A 21,756-nucleotide genomic window follows, 5' to 3' on the forward strand; every position below is an offset into this window, starting at 1 on the left:
GAGACCCTTGTTAACCGATCGTTAACCATTAATGCCGTCCCGTCTGACATTGTAGTCAATACCTTTGTGGATTAGATGATATTTCATTTTATTTTCTTACATTTAACAACCCTTGAAGTGAGATTCCCTTAAGAAGCCCCTTTGGGTTTTTCTTAATCTCACCAGCACAATCTGTTTCTTTTATTTATTTTTTTTAATAAAATTTCCTTTGTATTTGTTATTTATGTTGCTTATGTCTTATTGTGTATGTTCTATTGTGCAAATAATAAATACATACATTTTAAAAAATTGAAGGTAAGCTGAAATGTCCTCAAAGAGCTGGACGTTTTTATATTTGAATATTTAAGCTGAAGGACATACAGACAGAGACAGAGAGGAAAAACAACTGAATGAGGGGAGAAAGCACAATTGTCAGATGATAGCAGCAACATTTATCACAGCCTGAGGCTATTTGTATGGACACTAGTCCTTGGTCTTCCCCGAGGCCTCCTCCCAGCTGGACGTGCCTAGGCGAGGCGTCCAGGGGGCATCCTTACTAGATGCCCGAACCACCTCAACTGGCTCCTTTCAACGCAAAGAAGCAGCGGCTTTACTCCGAGTTCCTCACGGATGGCTGAACTTCTCACCCTATCTCTAAGGGAGACTCCAGCCACCCTCCTGAGAAAACACATTTGGCCGCTTGTTCCCGCAACCTCTTTCTTTCGGTCATGACCCAGCTTTCATGACAATAGGTGAGGGTTGGAACGAAGATGCAGTAGAGCGACTTTAACACCGCCCCCGCTGCTCCGATTCTCCGACCAAACTCACGCTCCATCGTCCCCTTACTCGTGAACATGATCCTGAGGTACTTGAACTCCTTCACTTGGGGTAAGGACCCATTCCCTACCTGGAGTAAGCAATCCACCGGTTTCCTCTGAGAGCCATGGCCTCAGATTTAGAGGTGCTGATCCTCATCCCAGCCGTTTCACACTCGGCTGCGAACCGATCCAGTGAGTGCTGAAGGTCACTGGCTGACGATGCCATCAGGACCACATCATCTGAAAAAAGCAGAGACAAGATCCTCAGCCCACCGAACTGCAACCCCTCCCCACCACGACTATGCCTCGATTTCCTGTCTATGAAAATCACGAACAGGATGGTGACAAAGCGCACCCCTGGCGGAGGCCAACCCCCACAGGGAATAACTTACTGCCGAGGATCCGGACACAGCTCTCGTTTTGGGTGTACAGAGATTGGATGGCCCACAGAAGTGACCCCCTCACCGCATACTCCCGCAGCACCTCCCACAGTATCTCCTGAGGGACCCGGTCATATGCCTTTTCCAGATCCACAAAGCTAATGTAGACTGGATGGGCATACTCCCAGGCCCCCTCCAGGATCATTGCGACAGTGAAGAGCTGGTCCGTTGTTCCACGTCCAGGACGGAATCCGCATTGTTTCTCTTCAATCTGAGGTTCGACTATAGGACGAACCCTCCTTTCCAGCACCTTGGAGTAGACTTTACCAGGGAGGCTTACCCCTGTAATTGGCACATACCCTCTGGTCCCCTTTTTTAAATAGGAGAACCACAACCCCGGTTTGCCACTCCCTTGGCACTGTCCCAGACTTAAACGCAATATTGAAGAGACGTGTCAACCAAGACGTCCCCTCCAAACCCAAAGCTTTCAGCATTTCTTGACGAATCTCATCAATCCCTGGTGCTTTGCCACTGTGGAGTTGTTGACAATGATTTCCCATCAGCCTCCAGCTCTGCCTCTACAAAAGAGGGCGTGTTAGTCGGATTAAGGAGTTCCTCAAAGTGCTACTTCAACCACCCAGCGTCACCAGGGTCCCGTCCTTACTGTAAACAGCTTGGATGGTTCCCCGTTTCCCCCTCCAGAGGTGTCGAATGGTTTTCCAGAAGCAATTTGGTGCCACCCAAGGGTCCTTCTCCATGACTTCTCCTACACCCGCTGCTTTGCCTCTGACAGAGCAGAGGCTGCAGCCCTTCTGGCCCGTCGGTACCTTGCAACTGCCTCCGGAGGCTTCTGGGATAACATATCCCAGAAAGAGACATGTTTCTATGTTTCATAGAATGTACTCTTTATGGTCACATGTGGTTTCCATCTACATGAAAGTGAAGAAAAATCTTCCTCACCGCTAAAATATGGTACATAATATTTATTTGTAATTTTTCATAGACATTTTATTAATCTTATCTTATCACCACATGTGGTGTTCATTAAAGATACAGGAGTTGTGAATATGTAGTTGACTATTGATGAGTGCATTGGGCGCCCTGGTAGCTCCCATGGTAGTATGAATATGAGTCCTTACTACAGTGGCTCGGGTTCAAATTCACTCAAGCTCACCCCCTCTCTATTTAAATATATATTTATTTAAATGTTAATAAGTTCATAATAAAGGTTTTATTAACTATAACAAGGCATTCTTCTCGCTTTAGGTCTGGTGGTTATGATTAATGTTTTTCTGTTCATTAATGTCACATAATCTAACAATAGATGTTTTTATTTTTAACACTCATACAGTCTTATTAACACATAATAATAGTAAAGTTGAATATGGAGAATGAGCAGAACACCGCCATCTCGTGTCTCAAGATCAGCACCCAGGTCCAGTAGCCTACAGGAGCCTTGAGTCTATTTGAGCCTGTTTGAACCCATCCCCTCCAGCAAATTGCACCATTTTGACAAGTATTAGAGGAGTTTGACTGACAGTTAGCGTTAGCCGTTAGCCAACAGTGTTAGCCGTTCCAGCTAAGTAAAGATGAAAGTGATGTTTGCGATCAAGGAGAAACATAGCCATTTGAGCGTGCGTTTTAATGGCGTTTCTCTCCTTTCTCTTAGTCCATGGAGTGAATGCTTGGCCTATATTGGCTTGTATATTATTTTTTGCCCGTCTCCGCTCACTCAGCTTCTGTGACAAATAACTCACCCTTCACTGAGGCTCCATAGCAACTGTAGGAAAACTTGGCAAACTCCATTTCACCCAGTGCCAGCCTACAGTAGCTGCACCCAACAACAGACAACCCTGGAAACCAGCAACGCCCAACGTTATTGGCTGCTACCATGGAAACAGAACAGGACAGAAAGTCATTGTCAAACCTGTTAAAAAATATTTAAAATATTAATTTAGACAAAATATATATATTTTTTTTTCATGGAAAAGCAATACTTTCAGTCTGTACTCCTTTTTCTTAGATATAGCTTTTAATAAAGATTCTACATATTCAACCTTTAATAAGCATCTTTGAGGCCCTTATTACCAGTGAAAACATGCTTATTACACCTTATTAGAAGTGTTTTCACTCTGTTCTCTGGCTCTGCACTTCTATCGTTCTTCCTTTGTCTTTCTTTCCATACATAATGTACATTATACACTCTGTTTCCATGTCGCTATCTGTCACTAGGAGCTGTGGTGATCCGTAGTGCTGATGTTTGGCCTATGGTCAGGATCTACAGAGGAGGCTTCCTATTAATAGAATTTCTCTTCCTGTTAGGTAAACAAACACACACAAACACATTTCTTTACCATCTAAACTTTGATAGCCCCCTGTTCAGAGTAAGGCCACACAAACGTGCGGTCAGTCCTTCATCATCCCACTGTTTTTTTCTTTCAGGCATCAACACCTACGGCTGGAGGCAGGCGGGAGTTAACCATGTACTCATATTTGAACTCAACCCTAGGAACAACCTGTCACATCAACATCTGTTTGAGGTCCAAACACACATGCAAACAGTCTGTCTAATAAGCACAACAGATGTCTCCAGCCCTCAAAATAGTGTGTGCGTGTGTGCGTGCGTGTGTGTGTACAGATTGCAGGTCTGTTGGGGGTGCTGTGGTGTGTCAGCCTGCTGTCCTGTCTCTTCAGTGATAGCATCCTGGTACCAATGCAGGCTAACCCTCTTGCTCTCTACGGCCTCTTCCTCCTCTTCCTCATCAACCCCTTCAAGACCTGCTACTACAAGTCACGCTTCTGGCTGCTCAAACTCTTGGTAACATCACTCATTTAGCAATTTGCTTCTGTTAAATTTCCGTCACCGCTGTTCATCTTTTGTGTGAGTGTAAATGTCCATAAATGTTCATAAAAATCAATGAGGTTAGGCGTGACCATTGGACCACAGTTAATGATTAATGAAGTTAGTAATGAGTGTTCTATTGATATTTCTGTGTTTTTGTCAAAACTGACATAACTCTTACCTGGTTCTATCATGTAGAAAGTGGCGGATTTCACCCTGGAACTTCAACTATCTCAACACAACAAGAGCAAAGAAAGACAAAGAAAAAAATGTACAATTAAAAAACTTATAATCCCGAAATACTGACAAAAACACAGAAATACTAATTTTGTGGCAAAAAACTGACAGCACCGAAAGAAACACATAACAGATGGGTTAAGAATTTGTCAGAGAGGAAGGTCTTAGCCAAGGGCTTGAACGTTGCCATGACACCAAAAGAGTTACCCATAGTGGATTTGATCACAGCTGCAGAATCTGCTATAAAGAAAAACTGAACTGAACCAGAAGTGAGGCTGAAAAGCTAAGGTTAAAAGTGCCAGCAATTTCCAAGCTAAGGTCCCCCCATCCAACCTCACCATTGAGGAGAGAAAATCAGTAACAGCACTAAGCAAAGACCACAACATCACAATCCTTCCAGCAGACAAGGGTAGATGCACAGTTGTTCTCAAAACAACGGATTACCAGGCAAAGATCTCTGCACTACTCAGTGACTCTAACACTTACGGAACTCTAAAACGAGACCCTACCAGCTATTACAAAAAGAAGGTTATAGAGTGTCTACAACAACTACAAAAAGAAGGGGTCATTGACAAATCGCAATATTAAAGGCTCTATCCCCAGGACTCAACCCCCTGCTGATATGGACTCCCATAAATCCATAAAGAAGGGGCCCCACTACGGCCCATTGTCAGCAGCATAAACTCGGTCACTTACAACATCGCCAAGCACATAGCCAATATCCTGGCACCACTAGTGGGCAACACCCTACACCATATCCAAAACTCTATAGGCTTTGTGAACAAAGTGTGAGACTTAAAAATGGATCCAGGTGAAACCATGGTATCCTACAATGTGACCTCCCTGTTCACTTGTATTCCAACCATGGAGGCTTTGGCCACAGTAGGAGAGCGGCTCACACAGGACAACTCCTTACACAACTGAACCAGACCACATTTGCCAACTTCTGGATTTGTGCCTGAACACCACATATTTCCAGTTTAATGGCATTTTTTACAGACAGAAACACGGCTGTGCCATGGGTTCACCAATATCCCCTATTGTGGCAAATCTATACATGGAGAAGGTAGAGAACAAGGCTTTGAACTCCTTCAAAGGAGTAACCCCGAGCCATTGGTTCAGATATGTGGACGACACATGGGTTAAAATCCAATCCAAAAATGTGCAAACTTTTACCAAATGTCTTGAACGGTGCGGGGAAATAACACTGGGAAACTGGACCCAAATGCAGACACAGACACGGGGTAAAAGTACAAACAAAACGTTTTAATATAAACGATAAACAAACATGAAAATAACAACAGGGAATACAGATATACTGAAAACTAGACAGTCGGGGAAAACAGGAATGAGGAAATGACGGACGATCAGGGAACAGGACGAGGAAATAGGGAACATGGGGAACTACGGAGAAACAAAGAGAGCAACGATTAATACAACAAACAACGATTAGATAAACATTCAACGAGGAGCGCAAAAACCAACAAACGAGTAACGGGAGCAAATCCGACAAAGAGTTTACTAAGGGAAGGATAACAACAGTCCGGCGCTGCATGCCGGTCAGCTCAGGGTCTTTATACTCATCAGGTGATCAGCTTAACAGGCTGCAGCTGGGTAAGGCCACGCCACGGCCGGTAGGACCTGGACAAACCAAAACACCAAGGGGAGACACATGCAGGGAAAAACAGACGGAGGGAGACAAACTCAAACAAAAGTTTGACAGTACCCCACATCTTAGAGAATATGTCGACAATGGTGACAATGGTGTCGTTACCTTGGGAAGCAGGAAGTCCAGTGACAAAGTCCAAGGCGATGTGAGACCAGGGTCGCCCGGGCACGGGTAGAGGACGGAGAAGACCAGCTGGAGGGCGATGAGAGGCCTTTCCCCGGGCGCAGACGGTGCAGGCCAGGAAAAACTCCCGGGTATCTGAAGATATGGTCCCCCAGCAGGAGTGACAGGGTCCTGGTGATTCCAGGATGACAGGCAAGAGGAGGAGTGTCCCCACTGGAGCACCTGGGAGTGAACACTGGCGGGAACAAACAGACGCCCCGGTGGACCACCTTAATGTTTTTGCTTCCAGGAATGTAAGTCAAGGAAAGGTTAAATCGTCCAAAAAACAAGGCCCACCGGGCTTGGCGGGAATTTAGTCTTTTAGCCGTCTGAATATAAGCCAAGTTTTTGTGGTCCGTCCAGATGACGAACAGAATCTCTGTCCCCTCTAACCAGTGCCGGCACCCCACGAATGCTAGCTTGACAGCTAGCAGTTCACGGTTCCCAACGTCGTAGTTCCTCTCAGCGGGAGACGGCTTCTTGGAGAAGAACGCGTTTGGGTGAACCTTGTTGGACACTGCCCGCTGGGATAGAACCTCCCCCACTGCCAGATCTGAGGCATTCACCTCGACAATGAACTGAAGGCCAGTATTTGGCTGAACTAAAATGGGCGCGGACGAGAAATGCTTCTTAAGGGTCAGGAAAGTGTCGTTGGCGGCAGAAGACCAGACAAAGGGAGTTGAGGAGGACGTCAACCTGGTCATAGGTGAAACTACCTGACTGTAGTTCCGGATGAAGCGACGGTAAAAATTGTTGAAACACAAAAATCACTGTAGTTGCTTCCTGGAGGTGAGCATCGGCCATTCAGTCACCGCTGTGACCTTCGCAAGATCCGCCCTAACCTGCCCTCTCTCCAAAATATAACCCAGAAAAGTCACTGATGGAACGTGGAACTCGCACTTCTCGGCTTTCACAAACAGACGATTCTCCTGAAGGCGCTGGAGAACCTGACGAACGTGCACCACATGTTCAGTCAGGTCTTTGAAAGAAATCAGGATGTCATCCAGGTATACGAAAACTGAGCGATTCAGCATATCGCAAAGCACATCGTTCACTAGCGCCTGAAAGACGGCTGGCACATTAGTTAAACCGAACGGCATGACTAGGTTTTCAAAGTGTCCGAGTGGAGTGTTGAAAGCTGTCTTTGATGTAATCAAAGAGAGGGGGTACTTGTTCTTTATTGTGATGTTGTTGAGACCACGGTAATCAATGCAGGGGCGTAGCGACTTGTCCTTTTTGGCCACAAAGAAAAACCCAGCTCCCAGTGGGGGCGAAGAAGGACGAATGATCCCTGACTTAAGTGAGTCATTAACGTATGTTTCCATCGCCTCACGTTCGGGCCCTGACAGGTTATATAGACGACTAGTAGGAAAGGTTGACCCGGGCAACAACTCGATGGGGCAATCATAAGGGCGGTTAGGAGGTAGGGATAACGCCTTAGTCTTGCTAAAAACTTTGGTGAGATCATGATACACTGGAGGCACGGAAGACAAGTCTGGAGGTTCAGATAAAGAGGGTCTGGGGTCACTGGGGCATCTAGGTGGAGCTGAACGAAGGCAGGAAGAATGACTATTGCTGCTCCAACTCACAACCCTGCCAGTCAACCTGTCAATAACTGGGTTGTGAGTGATAAGCCAGGGAAGACCAAGAACCACAGGAGCCTTAGTGGAAGGCACAATGTGAAATGCAATCGACTCGGAGAGGTTACCAACAAGGGACATGGTTAACGGCAAAGGAGATCTGATTGACTTCACTCCCACTGAGGCTATTAACCGAGCTGATTAACCGAGATCAAACTGGTTTCAACAAACTCTGAATCGATTATGTTTGTGTCAGCCCCAGAGTCAATTAGTGCTTGGAGGGAGAAATCTCTACCCTCACAGCTCAACACTATGTCCAGATTAATGCGCTTACGAGGAATATCAGGGACAACCGAACGACTCACCAGAACCCCGTCTGCGACTGGTGAGTCTGATCGTTTAACCGTAACGGGCAGTTAGCTAACTGGTGATTGGGAGCTCCACAGTAAATGCATAACCTACTCCTAAAGTACCGCTGACGTTCAGCGGAAGTTAACCAGCTGCGACCTAGCTGCATGGGTTCCTCCTGTACTGGAGCCGGAGACAGGGGAACCCGGTTGCTCACAGGTACAATAGGAGTGGATAGTGAGAGGACCTGGCGTAACTAGGGGGAAAGACCACCTCTCACGGCGTCTCTCAGGTAGACGGTTGTCTATCTTAATGGCGAGGCTAATAAGCTCCTGGAGGTTAGCAGTCTCAGATCTACCCACTAAGCTGTCCTTAACCTCCTCATTTAGCCCCTTAAAAAATATACTCTGGAGAGCCTGATCATCCCAACCTAATTCAGCTGCTAATGTACGAAAATCTACCAAGTAATCTGCAGCACAAGCGGATCCCTGACGTAGGTCCAGCAACCAATTGCTGGTATCGCAATTAGATACAGGATGATCGAACACCTACAAAATCTCCCTGGACAACTGTTGGAAAGTGTCCTGCCGAGTCAGGGGATTATTCCCAAGCGCAGATCCCTGGACACGAGCCCTACCGGACAACAAGCCTAGCACGTACGCTATCTTAGTGCTATCATTAAGGTATGTGAGAGGCTGCTGTCCGAACACCAGAGAGCATTGGAACAGGAAAATCTTACATTCACCCAGTTTCCCACAATAACGCTCGGGTGCCGGAACATAAGGCTCACGAGGCAACGTTTAATATAAACGATAAACAAACGTGAAATAATGACAGGGAATACAGATATACTGAATCTAGACGGTCGGGGAAAACAGGAATGAGGAAACGACGATCAGGGAACAGGACGAGGAAACAGGAACGCGGGGAACTATGGAGAAACAAAGAACGAGGAGCGCAAAAACCAACAAACGAGTAACAGGAGCCAATCCAACAAAGAGTTTACCAAGGAGAGGATAACAAAGGTCCGGCGCTGCATGCCTGTCAGCTCAGGGTCTTTTTACTCATCAGGTGATCAGCGTAACAGGCTGCAGCTTGGTAAGGCCACGCCTACCGGACCTGGACAAACCAAAACACCAAGGGGAGACACATGCAGGGAAAAACAGGGAAAAACGAGGGAGACAAACTCAAACAAAAGGGAGAGAGGAGGGTACTGACAGAACCAACTCTTGACACCGAAAATATAAATTCAGTGGACAGAAACATCAAGTTCACCTGAGAAAAAGTCAAGGACAATAGTTTGCCTTTCTTAGACTGTGACATCCATATGGAGAATGACAGGAGCCTCCATATTGGGGTATACAGGAAACCCACTCACACAGATCAGTATCTACTGTTTGACTCCCACTACCCCCTGCAACACAAGCTTGGAGTTATCAGAACACTGCAACACAGAGCTGATAACTTACCCACCAGCTCACAGGCCCAAGAGGAAGAACGCAAGCACCTGAGAGGCGCCCTCACAACTTGTGGCTACCCCAGCTGGACCTTTGTAAAAATGGCAGCTGCTTCCAGAAAGAAGTAGTGGTCTTTCCAACCAAAGTAGTTGTAAAAGAAAAAGAAAACAAGAGAGACAACATAGTCATTCCGTATATGGCTGGGGTATCAGAGAAACTCAGGAGGATCTTCAACAAACACTGCATTCCTGTGTTTTGTGTGCTGCTGCGTGGAGAGACAGAGTCTTCACACAACTGTACTCTGAGCGAGATGCATGGTAATGACTAAGGCTGACCACATATTTCTCCCTTTTCCCTGATGGTCTGAATAAGTTGCTAAATTTGTCACTAGTAGCTTTTTATAAATAAAGTTGCCAAGAAGAACGCAAAACATAGCGAGACAGTGCCCGCCTGTGAGTGCTTTGGGACGGGTTAGGGGCTCACAGCAGCACCCTCTGCTCAGTGAGGAGTGAATACAGAGTGATTCATGCTTCAGAGTCCAAAACACCACAAAAGTCTCTGTAGGGTGGAGGAGGATTTTGGAAGTCGCCAGATTTGGAGAGAAAGTCTCCGGTGTTTGTATTATGATTATACACAACAGCGTCTCTTCCTATCCTTGTTTATGTATTTCTGTGGCAGTTACAGCACCACATCCAGGCCTGGCATGTGTACTACAGCCTTTTGAGTCGGTTTCCCTGGTTTTGTGTGGACGCAGATAGTTCTTGAGCAGTCTGTGTGGACGGAAAACCTTTTAAGAACAACGGAGAAAAAATATTAATTTTCCATCGTGTGGACGTACCCTTAGAGACAACATACCTCCAATTCACAATGCTGCCCTTTCATCCCTTCCCAGGAGAGTTAACAATCTAACCTCAACAGTTCACAAAGGGCCTCCAGTGACTCCAACGACTGTCGTTGGTAATTGGAGCACAAAAGGTTCCAGTGACATCATCAGCCTTGTGAAAGGTTAAATACCTGGATCTCCACACCAGTTAGTTGGACCAGTCCCACATGAACTGATGAAGCCTCTTGGATGAGAGATGAAATGTCTTCCTAGACAAATAACCAAGTCGAGTTGCTTTTGACTTAAATTGCTTTGGATATAACGATGACCTGGACAAATGAGAATATTCACAGGCTTAAGTTATGTCAATATGACCCAACATGTCCCAAAGAGCAAGCAGTGCGACAGCAGCAAGGACAACCTCCCCTTTAAAGTGTAAAAACTTTGAGTAGAAATGGGCTGTGGGTGGGGGTTGGCCATCTGCCTCAACTGAGGAACGGCTAATGACACTCTGTGTCCTTTGTCCCTATCTTCCACAGTTTCGAGTGGTGACAGCTCCGTTTCATCGTGTTGGATTTGCAGACTTCTGGTTGGCTGACCAGTTGAACTCTCTGGGTGTGGTTCTGATGGATCTGGAGTACATGATCTGTTTCTATAGTTTTGAACTGGACTGGAAAAAACATGATGGTCTCATCAGCAGTGAAGGTGAGACTCAACAAAGAAAGGCTGTAAAGGCTCTGATCCAGTGATGATGGAGCAACATCTTGTCATGACACTGTTTGCATGCCATTCTCTGCAGGTAAAGATGTGTGTAATTCCTACTCCTATGGCGTCCGCGCGGTGATCCAGTGTCTTCCTGCTTGGTTCCGATTTGTCCAGTGTCTGCGGCGTTACCGTGACACCAAACGGGCCTTCCCTCACTTGGTTAACGCTGGGAAATACTCCACTTCCTTCTTTGTTGTCACCTTTGCTGCCCTACACAGCACACATAAAGGTAGAATGGAGACTCACACTGCACATCTTTGTTGTATTCAATGCATAGGGCAAGGCTTACACATACGCATTTATTGGGCCTTTATATAAAAACAGACCTTTATTTGTAGTTTCTGTCGTTTTATATTTTCCCTTAATTTAGAATCATCTTCTGTTCTACTGTCATGATACATTCTAGTTATTGTACAACAAAAGAGTCATCTCATACAAACATTTTCTTTAGAATATTCATTCCAGTCATTCAGCTTTGCCGTACTGTCATGTTGTTAAGATATTTTCAATAAAACAGCTCTAAGAACATAATTCCTCTAATTGCTGGTAGGCTATGAAAAGAAATTAAATTAAATGTGTCACACATCTGTTATATATATATATATATATACTCACAGGCCACTTTATTAGGTGCACCTGTCCAACTGCTCGTTAACGCAAATTTCTAATCAGCCAATCACATGGCAGCAGCCACATGCATTTAGGCATGTAGACATGGTCAAGACGATCTGCTGCAGCTCAAAGCAGCATCAGAATGGAGAAGAAAGGAGATTTAAGTGACTTTGAACGTGGCGTGGTTGTTGGTGCCAGATGCTCTGAGTATTTCAGAAACTGCTGATCTAATGGCATTTTCATGCACAACCATCTCTAGGGTTTACAGAGAATGGTCCCAAAAAGAGAAAATATCCAGTGAGTGGCAGTTCTGTGGGCGCAAATGCCTTGTTGATGCCAGAGGTCAGAGGAGAATGGCCAGACTGGTTCGAGATGATAGAAAGGCAACAGTAACTCAAATATCCATTGGTTCCAACAGAGAAATGCAGGAGAGCATCTGTGAACACACAACACCACCTACTTTCTAGCAGATAGGGAACAGCAGCAGAAGAACACACTGACACTTTATTAAGCACCAGGTGCACCTAATAAAGCGGCCGGTGAGTGTATATAGTGTATACTGTAGTTATTGAGATATGAAATGACATATATCTGACCATACTTTGGCCATATCATCCAGCCCTAGGTCAAAATTGTGTTAACGTTTCAATCACTTGTATGTAGAAGGTAAAGGCAGCTTGAAATACTAATATAATACTAGTTTGATTCTACTACACATGATTCTCTCCTTTAAGTGAAGTGTGGGTTATTAGAAAACAAATAGGCAAAACATTTGATGTTACCATTTTTTTCCTTCTCTCTCTCCCGCTCCTCAGCTGAAGGCCACAGTGACACCCAGATCTTCCTCTACTTGTATATTGGCTGTTTAGTGGTCAGCTCATGTTACACATTGATCTGGGATCTGAAGATGGACTGGGGCCTTTTTGACCGCAATGCAGGAGAGAATACCTTTCTCAGAGAAGAGATAGTCTACCCACAAAAGGTATTACTTTACAAAGAGAGTCGAGGTGCACGGTATAAAAGGTATGGTAAATGGTAAATGGACTTGTACTTATATAGTGCCTTTCTAATCTTCTGACTACTCAAGGCGCTTTCACAGTGTTTGTCACATTCACCCATTCACACAGACATTCACACTGATGGCAGTGGACAGCTACATACCATCTAATCAAACCTTTCACACCACATTTAGACACCTATGCGCAACACGGGGAGCAATTGGGGGTTCAGTGTCTTGCCAATACTGGCCCTTTGAGTAGAAGCCCATGTGACAAAGTAATTCTTGGCCGTAGTGGCTGATGTTGACTGCTGTCCGCTCTCGCATCACAGCAACTGTCTCAGAATAAATACCGGCGCGCTGGGAGACTCTCTACACGTGCTTCCTGTAGCTCCTGCTATGTGAACTTTGTGTGCTCCTGCATCACTCCTCTCCATAACAGCCCGCTTCATGCCTGTTGTTGTTCTTGTAATTGTTTCAATCTGTTTGAATCTGTGGTTAAATCACCACCAAAATCTCTTTCCATTTAAAAAAACAAAAGTTTGACACAGAAAACCGGCAATTCAACAGTGAATGGACGGAGAAGTATTTGTTTCTTACTGTCAATTTGAAGCCTGTTTACTCGTTTACTCTGCGATGAGTGTGTGTAGGTGTGAAGCAAAAATCTTAATTGGTAAAGTAACTAGTAACTGAAGTCATCAGATAAATGTAGTGGAGTAAAAGTAGAATATTTCCCACTGAATTATAGTGGATTAGAATAATGTAGTAGCATGAAAAGAAAATACTCAAGTAAAAAACAAGAGCCTCAAACTTGCACTTTAAATAAATATAGTGTGATATAATACCCTTTCGATGTATGCTTCAATTATAATGTGATGTAAATTTTAGATCATAGCCTACAGCCCAGACAGGGAGGAAAATGCCTCCTCAACTGCTCTTACAATATAAACTGTCATTCGATGATGTGTTAATGACTGTTCTCCGTCTCTCCCTCCAGGCCTATTACTACAGTGCCATAGTAGAGGACGTGCTGCTGCGTTTTTCATGGATCTTAACTGTCTCCCTCAGCACAGTCTCTGGGCTTCACGGCATCTCTGACATACTGGCCACTATACTGGCCCCAATGGAGGTCTTTAGGTAGACACACAATCATTCTGACTTTTCTCTCTTTTAGTGTGTCATCCTTCATCACTGTCTTTTATTTCTCCCCTTATTCCCGTAGGATTTAATTTGTTCATTATTCTTTGCACTAATGCTTTATTCTCTAAAATAGAGATCATTTCCTGGAGGGCAGTGAGACGACCTCAGATTTAAAAAAAACAAAGATGTTTTTAGGTGTCAGTTATAAAGCTGGAAAACTTTTATCCATTTTAAAAACAGGTAGAAGCAGATGTTTGACATTTTAAGATAGGCAGTTTATTGATCATCAAAATTGTGATTTATCATCTAATTGTTTCAGCACAGTTGGAACCCTCCTCCCTGACTGCAATTGCTGTATTATTTAGAACACAAAATAGAATGGAGGAGTTTTCATTTAATCTATTATCTAATGATCTTTCTTTTAATGTCTTATCTATCTGTTCTTCATTCGAGTCGTGACCCATGCCCCACCTTACACACAAAACATTTGTGACTGCTGATGATGACTGGCTGACATGAGCATCGTTGTTTGGTGTTTTTAGAATATTTAATATGTGAAGTCGAGTATATACGTAAAATCAGCCACTGACGGTCAGTGTTTCCCTTTCCCAGACGTTTTGTGTGGAACTTCTTCCGATTAGAGAACGAACACCTGAATAACTGTGGTGAGTTCAGGGCCGTCAGAGACATCAGCGTGGCTCCACTCAATGCTGATGACCAGACCCTGCTGGAGCAGATGATGGACCAGGAGGACGGAGTGAGGAACCGGCAGGGCAAGAAGAGCTGGAAGAGGAGCTACAGCATGAGTCTACGCAGGCCACGACTGGCCTCACAGTGAGTCAACACAACAACACATGCCAGGAAGATGTGAAGATGATGGGTTACCACAGATTAGGCTTAGAGGCTACAAGTTGATAACACGTGTAATGCCTGTATTACAACTGGGGTCGAAGGATTTAAAAGAAGTGGGAATTGACCAGACAAGGAAGGTCTAACAAAAGACACTTTCAACTTGCCTAAGGGAAAGCAAAGGGTCTAATTTTGGAGCTTTACTAAAAAGAAACTAAAGTCTTGATATCTCGGCCTCTGCTGCTTTGATTTTTAACTTCTTTTTCCCAACAATATTGTTGAGATGCATGATTTAAATTTTATTTTTTTTCTGAAACACTTGGTTGACTTGAATGCCAAAGAATAAATGCATTTGTCCCTTTTATAGAGCAACAAGGATGAAGAAAAATAAACCAAGACCTGATTAACCTTTCTTCATGCATTTTGTGCACCCATACATAGCACTACCTTTTATTCTATATAATAAAATGTATAATCCCGCTGTCTAATGTATTTAACACAAGCTAAAGTAGGTATTCTGCTCTCAGGGTTTCCCATGCATTGAAAACAGCGGCTCTTTGTGATAATTACACTGTGCATTTTTGCATTCATCATTTGTGATTAATGCTGTCTGCTGTTTGTAGTGATGGTATCTTAAGATCACATGATCCTCTCTCTGTGAATTTAGTTCACTTTAAAAAAAAAGCACCACAACTTCTTTAATGGCCAAGGGTTTATAAGCCTTTTTTCTTCCAATATGAGTGTGCAGTGGTTTGCAGCAGTTTAAACAAAGCGGATTAAGGGATGTATAGTGAGGAAATTTGAACTCATGACAACACCAGTGTTACAGATTGAGGCAGACATTTTACAAGAAAAGATATTTGTTGATGCCACTCGATATCTGCAAAGCACTTATCGAGAGTCGCCTCATCGTGGACTCCAGATGCTGCCGCCTTCAAAGTTTCCTTATTGTGTCATTAACGTTATCAGTTAAGTTATATATATATATATATATATAATTTATAAGTTAAGCTATTAGCATTCAGGGACACTATTGCTAACATTAACAATAGTGCTTTTTACACTAGTTGTCACATTTACCCGTTCACACAGACATTCATACACTGATGGCAGAGGCTACCTGCCAATCATCTAATCTAATTGAAACTACATGCACACACCCATGCACAGCTTAGGGAGCAATTTGGGGTTCCCTGTCTTAAATCCAATAGATTTCCAAATAGACACTTTTTTTTTTTTTTTTTTAAGATTTTCTTTTGGCAGTTTTTCAAGCCATTATTATATAGGACAGACAGGAAATGGGGTGAGGGGGAGACATGCAGCAAAGGATCAAGGTCGGAGTCAAACCCACGTTTGCTGCCTTGAGGACCTTTAGCCTCTTTGCATGGTACGACTGCTCTAACCCCTGGCTGCCCCCAAATAGACACTTTTGCTTTTTGCTTTGACATCAAATCCTCCAGCATGTCGTGTTACAAGTGAAATCGGACTGCTGCGACTTTGCTGCTGCTCCATACAGCAGACACTTAGAGCAAATGAGAATTTGATGAATGTGGGTACTGATATACGAAAAATTCATATGTTTGTCCTTGACATATCTGAAGAACTTTTGATCCAATCTACTTCACACTTGGCAGGTGTATTGCCGGGGACCCACTGACGTGCAGTGGGAGTTGTAGTGCAAATTGATAACGCACCCTGCTCAATATTAAAGGCACTGTACCTCAGTGGGGGCTGTGGGCAAGTAATGTAATAGGCGTATGTTGGGCCACAGTGTAACAATGGCAACACGGACTACTGCAGCAAGCCTAAGTGGTGTGGTATAATTAATAATTAATATAATATAATTTAATAACCAAAAACAGATGATGAATCAAGAACGTCCAACTCAGCAAGTAGCATCTACGTGCTATCCTGTGCTTTAACCCTACAGTGTGAATCAATATACTGTAAACACTTTTACTGTAAACACCTTTTCCCCTTTTCAGGTCCAAGACCCGTGACACCAAGGTTTTGATCGAGGACACCGATGATGACTCCTGACATCAGGCCACGCCCCTCGCCTGGGTCCAGAATTTATTCAAAGGAGGGAACTCCACCTCCTAACCAAGGAATTACCCAGAGTCGGGCGTTGAACGCTCAGCCAAGAACCAGTTTTAAACTCATGCCTATGTAATCCTTCCTCCAATGCATGAGCCTCTTCTATGGTTCAGAACTAGTTGAAGTATTTTAAAAGAGGAACTTTCACCTCTTGAACATCCAGCAACATGACCATCAAACTCCTACTCCTATCTTCAATAATAACCAGGAGTGGGCTTAACACTTAAACTCCACCTTACCTAAGCAGTGAGTGAAAATCTTTTTCCACGTCAAATACTACATCCACTCCTCAGCCATTGCTTGGGCTCTTTTAAAAGCCGCAGCATAGCATGAACAACGCAGCTAAATGCAAGCCGATCACCCTGACAAGAAGTATCCCTGCTCCCTCTCGGTGCCACGCAGCTCCCATACTGGGAGAGGTCTACAACTTCTGGCCTACTGCTGTTGAGGACCAAAAGGTTTTCTCTCCGCCTATAGCTGACTCAACTTACACCACACCTCATGAGGTCTCTAGTTAATTTGTAATTTGGACATCAGAACTAACCTAATGACCCCTTAAGATACTAAAAAGGAAGTGTCCTCCTTTCTGCACCTTTTTTTTCGGCCTTTTGACCTTCTCCCTGAGCCTTGGCCAACAGACTCTGCTGATGAACATTTGGTAATGCAAATCGGTCTCTGGCTTGAGTCCCTCCTATCTTCTGCTTGCCCCTTCAGATCATCACAGAGCTGCCTACCTGCACCTTACACGCTTTAGAAACACACTTTGTAGGAGTGAAGTGGAGTGGACTGCCTATTGTGTGTTCACACACACAAACCATAATTTAATATGTTTCATTGTTCATGGATGTTCAACACTTGATGACCATTAATCTTTTTGAGACCCTAGGAAGAAAAAACAGACACACATAGACTAGAGATAATTTATAACCTTGGTTATAAATATGAGAAGGACCAATGTAGAAGGTGGTGTGAAAATATCAAATACTTCATAAAAAAATGTAAAAAGTGCTGAGTTCAGACTGCATGGAACAGCAGCAGGAATGACTGTTCAGCCTTGGAGCTTTACTTTTGTTTCCAGAAGATGGTGAAGATCACCTTAACCATCCTGCAAGAACTCCCAGTCACCACATATGGAAAAATATTCCCCTATCTGGAAATGGTTTTACTGAATGTACACCAACATATTTATTTATGTTTGAGTAGAAGAGATGCATAAATACCACCAGTCAAGTCGTTTGGGCTGATCAGTCTTTGCAAACTTAAAATATATATATATTTTTCTTCTTCTTCTTCTTTTGTCTCCTGAAATCTTGATTGAAGACTGATGAAAACTTTTGGTGTATGAAACAATACTTCACCTGTCCATCACACACTGCTCAAACTGTCACAATTAAAAGGATGGTTTAGTTGAACTTGAATCTGAATGAAAGTGGCTCTTCCAGCTGGTTTGGTGGTGAAGGAGCCGCGTGGGAGTGAATCTGATTGGTTGTGTTAACACTCATGAGATACATGCTGATGTAACTCAGGTTCCATAAACACTCCACTTCAATTTTAACACTTTAATGTTATTAAAATTAATAACATGTCTTGAGACAAAATCATTTTTATACTTTGGAGATCAAAATTAATGAACATATTATAAATACTTAATAAGTTCTGAAATACTGTTTTTTATCATTGATAGAATGTCAGCTGTGTTTATACCACTGCTGTACTAGCATGTTGATTTAAATAACCAAGGCACTTCAACAAAACCTTTATTTTGTGGAAAAAAAACAGTGAACAAAATGAGAACAATAACCACTGTGTCAGAAGAGAAGATTTCAACAATGTTTTCTTCTATAGGATTCAAAAGTAAATAGGAAGTGTAGAGGCCACAGCTTTGAATGACTTCAGAACATCTGCGCCCACAGGACATCACTAGTTTCTCACACTGCTCTGGTTTGATCTTGGTCCATTCTGGCTCTTCCACAGTTCACTAACTGGAGTGGGTTTCTTAGACATTACTTTGTTCACAAGGATTTTCAAGAGATTCTCTATGAGGTTTTGATCTGGACTCTGGCCATTTCATTGTTTCAATATTCTTAGCTTCAATGTACTGCTTCACCAGTTTTGCAGTGTGACAGAGGACATTGTCTTCATGAAAATTGCAGCTGATTTGGAGACAGTGGAGGTATTGCATGTTGCTGAAGGAGGTTCACAAAAACATTTGCATTCACCCTGCCATATAAGTGTACAAGAGGCCCAACTCCTGCTGCAGAAAACATCCCCTAAACCATGACACTTCCTCCTCCAAATTTAACTGACTTCTTTACACACTAAGGGTTCAGTCTTTCCCCAGTCCTACAACCGACATAATATTTCCCATCAGACCCAAATAAACGTCCTCTCATCACTGAAGTTACTCTGGACAGTTCTCCTCTGTCCACACAACATGCTCCTCAGCAAAGGCAAGTCTAGCCTTTTAATTATTTCCGCTGATGAGAGGTTTGGTCACTGCAGAGTGGGCTTTCAGTCCCAAAAGTCTTAAACGATGAGACACTGTGTGCAGACATAGATCCTTTTCCTGTTCAGCACTGAACTGGAGACCAACTCCAGCTGCAGTGTTGTCAGTCCACATTGAGAGTCTTCTCATAATCCTGTCCTCTCGTGCACTTGTTTTACGTGGACTACCGGCCTTTTTGAGGGACTTGAATGAATCTTTGTCCTTGTAAATTTAAATATTTTTGAAATCACAGACTGTGAAAGCCCAACCTCTCTGATGGCTGAGAGGGTCATCCCTTATGCCTTCATCTGGACAACCTGCTGTCTCAGGGTTTCAGTCACCTTAGAGTAGTTTGCCATCTTGTAAAGTAACCAGGAGAGCTGCCCGCTAAATAGGGTGTGTCCAACAATGAAGTCAATTGTCACCAGGTGCCAGATTAACACCAATAACTGGGAGGGATCTGAAAGTGTTGTAATCACTGTTGTTTTTTCACAAAATAAAGGTTTTTATTGAAGTGCCTTGGTTATTTAAAGAAAACATGCTAGTACATCAGTGGTATAGCCACAGCTGCTATTCTATCAAATTCTGGACAATAAAAGAGAATAAATCAAGTATTTATAATTTGTTCTTTTTTGTATGTTTAATATGTAATTGTACCATTCAGCACATCTTGTGAGTCTACCATAAATTCTAAAATAGCAGCTCTTGCCTTTATTCCCTCACCGTCAGAGAGATCTAAGGCTTTTTTTTTTCCAGAACAGGTTTAAATTAGTCTTATATTCTTAAATGCCCCTGCTTCTCATTGAATGCAAACCTAACACTTCCACATTTACCTGTCACCTTAATACATTCAGTTTAATGAACATTTCCACAGCACTACTTCTGCCAGTGCAACAGCAGTCATGTCACACTGACCACTTTAACTGTTGCTCTCTTAATCTTTTCTCACAGAAATACTGTTTTCTGTCCCTAATTTATTCCAGTCCTTTCACTTTTTCCAAATTGCTGTTAATCTACCATCAATAAGAATCAATGTGTCCACATAACATATTTTTTCCAGCCTTCCTCTTATTGATAGGCTTTTAATGTGGAAAAATCTACAGGAGGTATTTTTTCATTGACCACAGCTTAACCTTGTCAGAGCAGCAGAGTGGAAATATATATTATGCTTACGTAACCATGTGACAGCCATTGTTGTTGTTTCATCCCTCTGAGTTTTTTATACCCAGACTTTATTTGTTGATGCTGGCCACGCCTCTGCCATTATTTGATTTTGTATGAGGACTCATGGGAATATCTGGTAGTCTAAAAGCTAGCTGGGATTGTATGTGATTTTGTCTTCATAGTTTGACAAAGTCTCAGTCAGAAACAGGCTACGCACTATCAACACAGTCACAACACATCGTCACATTGGCAAACTCATTTCGGAGACACTGACATGGTGGCCACACTGGAACACTAGTGTCAACCAGTGCTACCGAATCATTAGAGCTACAAAATCAAACCGTCTTCTGCTGTTTGAGAAGACAGGTAGTTGTGATTACACTGGAGAAACTATTTTTCCAAATCTTTCTAATACAGTAAATATATTTACATGATTTTTTTTTCACATTCCCAAAGTGTTTGAAACGTATGCACTTTGTAGCTGGTTGGTCTTAAATGATCTTTTAGAATGTGGTTTGGTTGAAAAGGTTTTCTTAAGGTTGTTTGTCTTCTGCTCATTGTTTTAATGAATCAGCCATTTATCATTAGACATTAACCTTTCTGGATTGTAATTTTTCATCAAGTTCATAGCTTGTGAATGCTATCTGGAGTGAATCAAGTAAATGACTTATACTCGCAATAAGTCCCCCAATGATTATGCAGTAAAACAACTATGTAAGAACTGAGATGTGCAACGCAGCAGTCTTTAAACACAGGTTATTTGCGTCTCCATTAAGAGATAATCCACTATTCAGCTGTCAGACAATGCTCACGCTAACAGGGAGCAGAGCTTTTGCCAGTTGAGCCATGTAAGTTGAAATATAATGAGAAATAATGTGTTAACAACACTTTATTTCTTAGTCATTTGAATTTGACAGGTTTCTGCCAAGCTGGTTCTGGTTTCTGCAACTGCAGTGATCTTGCTGAGTATAAACACTGGTTTCTTGAAAGCTGGTCTTAGTGAAATGCGTAAAAGTTCCTAGAAGCATACTGGTGAGAAGAAAGCACTCTGATTTCCTACTTTGCTTTACTTTGTTGCATTCACACTCAGGGGCTGTCTCTCTTTAACACAACCACATTGCAAGAAACAGGATTTCTTGTTTAAGTATATATATTTTACGAAAACATTTCTACACAAGCCTTAAAATGAGGGTGTTTCCTTCATTACTTCCTGTTTTCCATGTCCATGCATTAAACACAGTCATTCCATCCAAAAAGAACTGTTTAGTTTTCTGATGTTAAATGCAGTGCATTTTTTCAGGGTTTTTATTTTGTGTTCATGTGAGGCCTAACTTTAAAAGAAATTTGATTAT

At 43.0% G+C, this 21,756-nt stretch overlaps 1 protein-coding gene across 1 annotated transcript in view; it reads left to right on the forward strand.

The window, feature by feature from the left end:
* LOC310957335 (xenotropic and polytropic retrovirus receptor 1 homolog) overlaps positions 1-18,486 on the forward strand; it is an 86,849-nt gene extending 68,363 nt beyond the window's left edge. Inside the window, exons 8-16 of the mRNA XM_083927853.1 lie at positions 3,410-3,499; positions 3,620-3,717; positions 3,816-3,995; positions 10,835-11,000; positions 11,095-11,289; positions 12,488-12,654; positions 13,667-13,806; positions 14,422-14,643; positions 16,644-18,486. Coding sequence (XP_083783979.1) covers positions 3,410-3,499; positions 3,620-3,717; positions 3,816-3,995; positions 10,835-11,000; positions 11,095-11,289; positions 12,488-12,654; positions 13,667-13,806; positions 14,422-14,643; positions 16,644-16,698 — 1,313 coding nt within the window. The 3' untranslated portion in view covers positions 16,699-18,486. The remainder of the gene's footprint in view (positions 1-3,409; positions 3,500-3,619; positions 3,718-3,815; positions 3,996-10,834; positions 11,001-11,094; positions 11,290-12,487; positions 12,655-13,666; positions 13,807-14,421; positions 14,644-16,643) is intronic.
* Positions 18,487-21,756: the final 3,270 nt, after the last annotated feature.

The sequence above is a fragment of the Echiichthys vipera genome, assembly GCF_963691815.1.
Source record: "Echiichthys vipera genome assembly, chromosome: 15".
Lineage (NCBI taxonomy): Eukaryota > Metazoa > Chordata > Actinopteri > Perciformes > Trachinidae > Echiichthys > Echiichthys vipera.